This window comes from Convolutriloba macropyga, chromosome 4 (genome assembly GCF_964194025.1).
Source record: "Convolutriloba macropyga chromosome 4, txConMacr16.3, whole genome shotgun sequence".
Classification (NCBI taxonomy): domain Eukaryota; kingdom Metazoa; phylum Xenacoelomorpha; order Acoela; family Convolutidae; genus Convolutriloba; species Convolutriloba macropyga.
In genome coordinates this window covers 18,040,137-18,048,473 of record NC_134471.1, presented here as the reverse complement: position 1 = coordinate 18,048,473, position 8,337 = coordinate 18,040,137, and the positions used below count along the sequence as shown (strand labels likewise).

Here is an 8,337-nt window from a genome sequence, read left to right as displayed (position 1 = left end):
AGTCTAGATAATTAGGGGTGACTTATATAGGAACAAAAAATCTCAAAATGACCTCTTCACCTTGAACATTACCAGCAGTTCCTAATTACTATAGATTACAAACGAATCTACTGTTAAAGTCCAATATTCGAAAACAGAAGTCAACAATCAAAAACGGAGGCAAATGCTCGAACAGAAAGAAGTCAAAATTCAAGTCATGAACAAACTTGCTTTCTGCTAAAAAAAACCTGTAGAATCTCAATACTCCTCTTCGAGTCGTAAAAAGACACACACGTTTACAATAATTGCTATGAACTTCGTTCAAGAGCAATTAACAACAAGCTTGTTGAAAAACAAACGATTCACTAATCGTCCTGAAAATAGAAAACGTTAAAATGAATTTATGCCTCCTGAGCATTTTAATAAACACCAAACTTAGGGTCAACTACAGCGCCCTCATCGCACTGCACGATCATCTCTAGGCGAGAAGTTGGATTGGTCTCACAAAAAATGGTTCGGCAAAGGAAACCACGAAATGAAAAGTCACAAAAACCAATAGAGCTAACATAATTGAGAATTCGTTCGAGAGCTATTTATTCCACACAACAATTAGAAATCCAGTTCGTTTTCAGTGTGTCGTTAGATTTATTTTCGGCGTTAAGTCAGAATATTTATTTTCAGTGCACCTTTAACTTTGAATTTCTTTAATAATAAGTTGCCACCTTTAAGCTTGGGCACCCCCCGTTCAACAGTTACTAATTCGACTGGAGCATGGTTTGGACAGTGCAGTAATTACGAGCAAAGGGGAAAGCTCACGGGAAGATTTCTGATTCCTCAGAAGTCAGAAGCTGGGCAGGTTATATCGAAGTTGGTTATATCGAAATTCATCAACATTTACATTAGCGCAACGCTAAAATATACACTAGCTTGTAATTTTAAAGAAGAATCCATAGAATTCTTAGAGCTATCCATAGTACGCGTTTAGAACTTGAAAACTTCCAAAAAGACATCGTCTCAAATATTTTGTGATAATAGCAAATATAGTAGAAATAACAAGCCTGTTAGATTGAAAATTTACATTTTTAAAGCAAATCAGAATGACAACCAGTGTTCAGACAACCGGCGATGCTGTTTTTATCGAGCAACAAATTTCATTTATAGACTGCGGACGGATAAACTGAAAAAACTTGAGGTCTTGCAACAGGCTATGACTCCATCACTGTTCCGTTCGTCATTATCGTGCTATTGTGTTTCTTTTCTTTTTCACTCTTCTGATTTCTAGGCGAATTGGGTGTTTGCTTGTGAGATACGCAATTGCTGCCGTTAATATTGCTTTTAGCTTTCGTATTTTCTTCTTTGTCGGAACCCGACGTGGGTTCGAGAGTTCCGTTGGGTATTTTTGTGTCATGTGACGTGGCATTTCCGTTCACAACTGTTGTTTTATTACTTGCGGTGTTTTGTGTCTGTTGATGGGGGGCACTTTTTGGGTTCTTCTGGTGGTCCTGGGTTGAGAAGCAGGTTGCCAAGGGGTGTTTGGTGGCAAAGGTTTTGGCCAGTCGGAATTTGACTGCGTCATCGAGTTGGCCAAAGATTGAGGCACTTCCGCACACTGAGTCGAACAACTCTTTACTTTCCTGTAACAAAACAGAAGTTCAGTAAAATGAAAGATGTCCTCGGGTTCATAACTTACGTCGTTTCACAAAAAACTTAAATAGGTCAAGCGATAAACATACCCGGCAGATTACCGGAAAATAGCCGCCGTTGATTCCAATAAGCATGATTGGGATTGAAAGAATAGAAGATATCGAAAAAAAAAACATTTTTGTATAAAAAAATTTTTTAAGTCCGATTTATTTTGATGGCATTTCGTAGTTGAACATACTTCTGTTTCTTATAGAGAGGCTACAGGGGCTACTATCAATACCAATAAGCATAAGAGATGGTAACTAAGACTTATAGGAACGACGTTCAAATAGCGGGCATCTAAAATTGGGCTTAATGGGTTTATCCCGTTTCTATTTCTGGCTTCAATTTTTTATTCTGACTCTGTTCATTTTGAATTGCTTTGCTGAGCAACTGATGTTCAAATTCACTTTTAGCAGAATGAGAGAAGAGAAAAACTAGCCTAGAGAAGTCAAAAAGATTTCACTTAAAATGCTGAAAAAGCGGCAAAATGGTAAAGCGAAAAAAGTTCGAAAAATTAAAAAAAATAGGAGCGCTATAATAGCCGGCTGAGAAGATGAGGGTGGCTATAAAAAAAACAACAATAAACTTCGTTAGAGAGCAATAAAAATCGAGTAACAAAAAATCAAAATCTGGTTACATTAAACATTCTCTACAAGTTGCCACTGAAATAACATAAAACGACTAACGTCAGACAAATTGCTCTCGAACGAAGTGCGGGGCAACTTAATTCATAGAATGAAACAATTAACTGAAAAAAGGCACCACGAAAAAAAACATTTTTGGATTAACATTTAAATATTTTGAAAAGTACTCCATTCGCATTACTTTCCGCCAAAACACTGGAAACACAGCTGGCAGATTCCCAGAAAATAGCCGCAATAACTTCGTAAATCTGCAGTCTCAAAAGGATATTATGAGAAAAAGACGAAAAAAACTTCTTTTGTTAAATGCTGAGATGTTATATTTTGATTACGAAAATGTACGAATACTACTGCTTCTATTAGGTGTTCTCAAATAACCTTCAGTTAGAGTGACGCACATTCACATGAATTTATCTCTTAAGTTTTAAAAAGTCCACTTCAGAGCGAGGAAGTCATTTCTGAGAGTGAGTTAAGTAAATCGGTCCAGAAAACATCATGCATAAAAGGAGACATACAAATTTTGTTCGCGCGCAATATAACAGGTAAAATAATGTGTAGAATTGATTAAATATATTGATACATAACCGACTAACGTCGGGCGAACTGATATCAAACGACTGCCGAGCGGTTGGATTCACCAGTTGTTGCTGCGGTTTAGGGAAGCTAGCTTTAGCTTAATTGAATGGGTGGGGTGAGAATGGGGTGGTAAGCTCAACGGGGGGGGGGGGGGGGGGGGGGCGTTGTTACGGATGAAATGAGGTTGAGAGGTGGCGAAAAGAGGGGTCAAACTACAAGAATCGCCCTTCACACCTTGAATTTATGTCTCGAAAAGAGTTTTGATAAATCGCATACTTAGAGACTAGTCAGGAGTAAGGCTCTAAGATTGCTCAGCCACTTAATGCCCTCAGGGCTTTACCTGTTTATCACGTTGTTTTAGGACAAAAAGTCAAAATGGTCCGTCGTTAAAATTGGTAAAAATTAAGTATAAAAAACATTTGTGCAGCGAAAAATTGGTCCAGCAAAAAATCGGATTAAAAGACCGCAGGACTAATACGAACTTTGTTTGAAGGCAATTAATCACAACTTATAAAATAATAACAGTTCATTCGTTCAGGTCACGCCTTAAAAGGAAACATAGCCGGCAAATTGCCGGAAAATAAACCGCCGTTGACAAGCTTGATGCGCATCGGGATTGAAACAAAAAAGAGACAAACTGACTGAATTTTTTCTCTGTTTTTTTTTTCAATGTCAAAAAGTTTTTCAATTTGGCGTGCAAATTCAATTAAATTCTAAAATTACACTTAATTCAGCTTCTAATTTCAAAGCTAAGAAGCTTAATACCGATATCAGCTAGCAAGCACTCTAATGAATTTTGATTACCTATTTCTCAAGGACTTAATGACCGGGCTCCGTCGGTTTATCCCGTCTCATTTGATTTTGCTCCGTATTCACTATATTTGAAATTGACCGTATTCAATATATTGCGTAATTCATTGCATGATAGAATTTAAAATCCCTTCAGTTGAAACATTGAGTGAAGTAAAGCAGAAGTCAAACGTGAAAATCGCAAAACGAAATGCAAACCGAAAAACGTGAGCAAAAGGTAAAGCAAATTAAAAAAACATAGCAGGAAATGTCTTGAAATACAATTCAAAGAATTCAACGAAATGTATTAATTTATGACCTGACAATCATTAACCCCTCTTTAAATGGCAAAAGAGCTGTTAGTAATGAGACTAAGCAATAAAACCAGAACAACAAAAACAAGCCAGACTAAAAATTCAACTTTTTTAACATCAAAAAAACAACTGCTAGAAACTCAAACATCCAAATATAATCTTCTATTTCTTAATAGCAGCCTATCATTAAATGTCGATGATTCCTCTCACTAACAATATTAGATGATAAGACAAAAAAACCAAACATCGCAACAAAACTCAATGATACTTTTTGAAAACACTTAGTATAAAAGTCACAGAACGCAACAGCTACTGAAGGATACAATTTCACCAATTAATTGGGTCCTCAACCGTCGAAACCTGTCATCAATGAGATTAAGTGATAAGACAGCAATAAGTACAATAAATACTAGCAAAACGAAAAAATCAATAAATTTTTTTTTAAAACGAACAAGCGTATAAGTCACAAAAAGCAATATCTATGAACTGAAAAGACTTGCTTTATTTGAATATTTTTTAACAACCAAGGAGTACTGTCGATAATGATACTAAGTTAAGACGACAAAGTTGGAACGAAACTAGCAAAACTAAAAAAAATCGATAATTATTATTGAAAAGAATTAGTGTCAAAAATCATAGAATGCACTAACTTTGAACAAAAACCATTAAACCTATAAACTTAACCCATATTAGCAGCATCAGAGAGCTTTCCCCAATGAGATTAAATGATAAGACATCAAAAAGTACAATAAATACTTGCAGAACTGAAAAACTCACTCAAAATTTTTGAGAAAAAAGAGTGTCAAAGTCATGAAAACCTTAGCTATTAACTCCGGCCATTAATTAGGTTTCTTTATGCGTCATTAGCAACAAATCAGACCTGTCATTGATGGTGCGAAGTGATAAGACAAGAGATAAATATGAAAAAGGAGGCAAAGTCTCAAATTCACGAATATTTTATGACAACAAATAGAGGCAGTCATAGAAAGTTTTAGCTGCCCCTTAATGAATTCACGCAAAGGCAAATAGGCACAATTATAACACATATGTAGCGTCTTAAAAGCACTGAAGGAGAGGAAATAGAAGTCAAATTGACGCAATTGAAAAAAAAATCCATCTCAAAAACCGCCAAATTGTTCAAACACCAATTGCTCACTCCAATTTAAAGATTTTTGAAAAAAGTCACGCCTCAAACATATTCGATTTTTCACCCCCTTTACTATTTCAGTGTGACTAAAATCACCACTCTAATTTGACTTCACATTGACGTGAAAAAGTCGAAAAAGCTGTCTGAGAGGCTGACGCCGGCTATTAATAAAACCAACCAATAAAATCCTCTTACACTCGTTACAAAAAGGCCGAAAACCTCAAAAACCCAAAAATCGCAAGGAAACGGCTCTAACTTCAAAGGAAGAAAAGTTTTCCGAAACTCCCTGACACTTATAGACTAGTTTGATTCACATTTGCTAATTAAAGCTACAATAACTCCTTTTAAAAAGCAAAATGATAACGAAACCAAAAATTTTCTTGTTCACTTACAGATAAAGCAAGCCACCGTAATGAGTCGTCGAGTAGTCACAAAAATTTTCCGAAGAACTGAAATGAGTCGACAGGAAGGGGGAAGGTTTGGCTTTGGTTGACTTTGAACAGTCAAGAGAAAAAAGACACACCCGAACCCGACTATAATAATTGCTTCAAACATTGTTTGAGAGCAGTCAAAAATTAGTATAAGAAGCGCGCCCAAAAAGTTTCCAAAGTTTAAGACGCTGATCCAAAAACGAAGCGGTTATCAGTAGATGAGAGAAAAGTAAAAAAAAAAACTTGGGACCTCGTAACGTGGTTGTGAAAATCATTGTACGAAAAATATCAAACAAAAATGCTATTTTCATAATCAACCTAAGAAAAAAGTTACCTTTAAAGTAGCAGTTTTGTCGGGAATTGCCAATATTAGTTTCTCGATTAGAGTCTTTGAGTTCTCTTCGTGCAGCAGAAGTTTCCCAATCAGGCCTAAAACAAATAGACTACATTTGATCTATTTAGAAGTGTTCATAATGCACTCCTCACAGAAAATATGCCAGTCGCTATGCAAAGTAGGAGCAGTCAATTTGCAGAGAGCTATCAAAAAATTGATATCAAAGTTGGCGACCACGCGGAAAATCGAAAGGACACTGGATGCAAAATTAAACTTTCTTCTTATTAGCTGTACTTCACCGCTATTTGCAAGCTTATACACGAGATTAGGACATTGGGTCAGGTCTCAGTGGCCTGTGATATGAATCTATTGAAATCGAACACATTATTACCAACGAACAAGTTGCCGTGTACGTAAATCTGAGCAGCAAATGCAACTTGAATAATTTGATTTTCGATCTATTGTCTTAGCATCAGAATTCTTGTCCTTATATTTGTACAGTGGTTGTAGAGCAGTGCATGGTGATATAATGAAGAACTACCTGATGAGTAGTGCAAGAGAGATTTGCCCTGATTTTGTAGGAATTTCTCATTGAAGCCAGATAGCTCACTGGGCGAAGGCAGAAAGTTCTCTGATTGGCTCGTTATTACCTGAAAGATAATAACACAGTCAAAAGAACATGTGATATTTATGAATTGAAAACATTTGGTGTCAAATTAACCTAGACACCAAAAATCTGAAAACATGAGTAATAAAAACCTCTAAGAAGCTTCTAAAACGAAGAAATAACAATAATAGCTCACGATAGCATATAAAACTCTAATATGTAATTGAGACGGTCAAAAATGCTACCAATCGTACTTGTTACTGTGGTTTAGAAAAAGCACTACCCAAAAAAATTTCAAAAAAAACTTAAAACCTTTAGAAAAAGCCGCTCGTGATCAAAATAATTCGCCAGCTTAGCCAATTTCTTTCACACACTTTTCTCGCTCTCTCAAAAATGCGCCATGAATAGAAAATCGCTCTCCTTCTCTTCTCTCTGTTCTTCAATTTGTTCAGCCGTTTGACTTAAAAGTTAGTTTTCACGTGCGGCATTCACTTTCACATCCCATTTTAAATGCACTCCGAAAATTTGCTCCACCAATACTACTCTGTACTCTTAGAGTCGTTAAAAATTAAAAATAGGGCCACTATAAAATCAGACTGAAAAGATGAGGGAGGCAGTAATGTGTATATGGGCTTACAGGGCCAGGGGAGGGGAGACGCATAATTTCTAAAACTCAAATTTTTACACTTAAACACTATTTTTATTTAAAAAATTATTAAATTTCGTCTCCCCTCCCCTGGCAATGTAAGCCCATATACACATTACTAGCGTCTGTTAATAAAAAATCTGTAGAAAAGGAATACTCCTCTTCGTTCGTGAAAAAAAACACAATCATGAGAACAAAAATGGCTCTCGCTTTGCGGCCGTCACAAATCTCTTCAATTTTCATAATAGATGCCCAGCGAGTTTCAACACCTCGCCTGTATACAAAACTCCTCAGTAAGCTCTCTTCAACGTGCGATCTGAACAATTATTGCACTTTTTAGGAATGCCGATTCTACTATTCAGGTGAGTCTGCTTACTTTTTGCAGTGTTTCGTCTGAGCTGTCGGCTTTCTGAACAGAAAGTGCAAATTTGATGAGACACGAGTGGAGTTGAGGGTGATAGGCATCCAACGCATGGGCACGTTTCAGAGAGCGCAGCATTAGTAGCACTTTCCCTATAAATATAAAAACTGATTACTTTTTCCTGAGGCGAAATATGACCAGCAAGAACTGATATTTTTATAGCTCTAAAATATATATGCTCCTTGCGATCTATTCTGCCCTGTGTCACTTGACCCGACGTTTCAATTTATGTACTGTGCATAAAAGACGCTCTTATGGAGTGTGTAAAATTTGCATATTCACTGAACGGGGGGGGGGGGGGTTCGAAACAAAATTGATGCGTTAATTGGGATCTATTCAGTCCCCCCCCCCCCAACCTTAGTGAGATTATATTTTTTACGTCCCCCAGGCACACGTGCTATTTTTTTTCATAGTAACGTGCTATATAACAACATATAATCTGTAACTGGTGGGGGGGCTTAAAAACTCTGGGGGGAGAGACAATAGATCCGTTAATTGTTACAGATGATGCCAACTTCAAGCCATACCCGGCAGATTGCCGGAAAATAGCCGCCGTTGATTCTCATAATCAAGATTGGGATTGAAAGAAGAGAAAACTAGAGAAAAAAAATTGATTGTACAAACACTTTTGAAGTGCGAACAATTTTGATGTCATTATATAGAGCTGAACATACAACTGTCTCGTAGTGAGACCACACAAGGCCTAGTATCAATACCAATAAGCATCACAGATGGTAACTAAGAACAAAGTTCGAGTTACAAGTAT

General features: G+C 36.6%; 1 protein-coding gene across 2 annotated transcripts in view; it reads right to left on the bottom strand.

Annotated features, from left to right (window-relative positions):
- Window positions 1–988: 988 nt before the first annotated feature.
- Window positions 989–8,337, bottom strand: part of LOC142337492 (N-alpha-acetyltransferase 16, NatA auxiliary subunit-like) — a 444,167-nt gene continuing 436,818 nt past the window's right edge. For both annotated transcript variants that reach the window (XM_075386756.1, XM_075386757.1), the window contains exons 18-21: window positions 7,527–7,663; window positions 6,439–6,547; window positions 5,898–5,992; window positions 989–1,613 (exon numbers count right to left, since the gene is read on the bottom strand). In XM_075386756.1, the coding sequence (XP_075242871.1) occupies window positions 1,185–1,613; window positions 5,898–5,992; window positions 6,439–6,547; window positions 7,527–7,663 (770 nt within the window). In that variant the 3' untranslated portion in view covers window positions 989–1,184. The remainder of the gene's footprint in view (window positions 1,614–5,897; window positions 5,993–6,438; window positions 6,548–7,526; window positions 7,664–8,337) is intronic.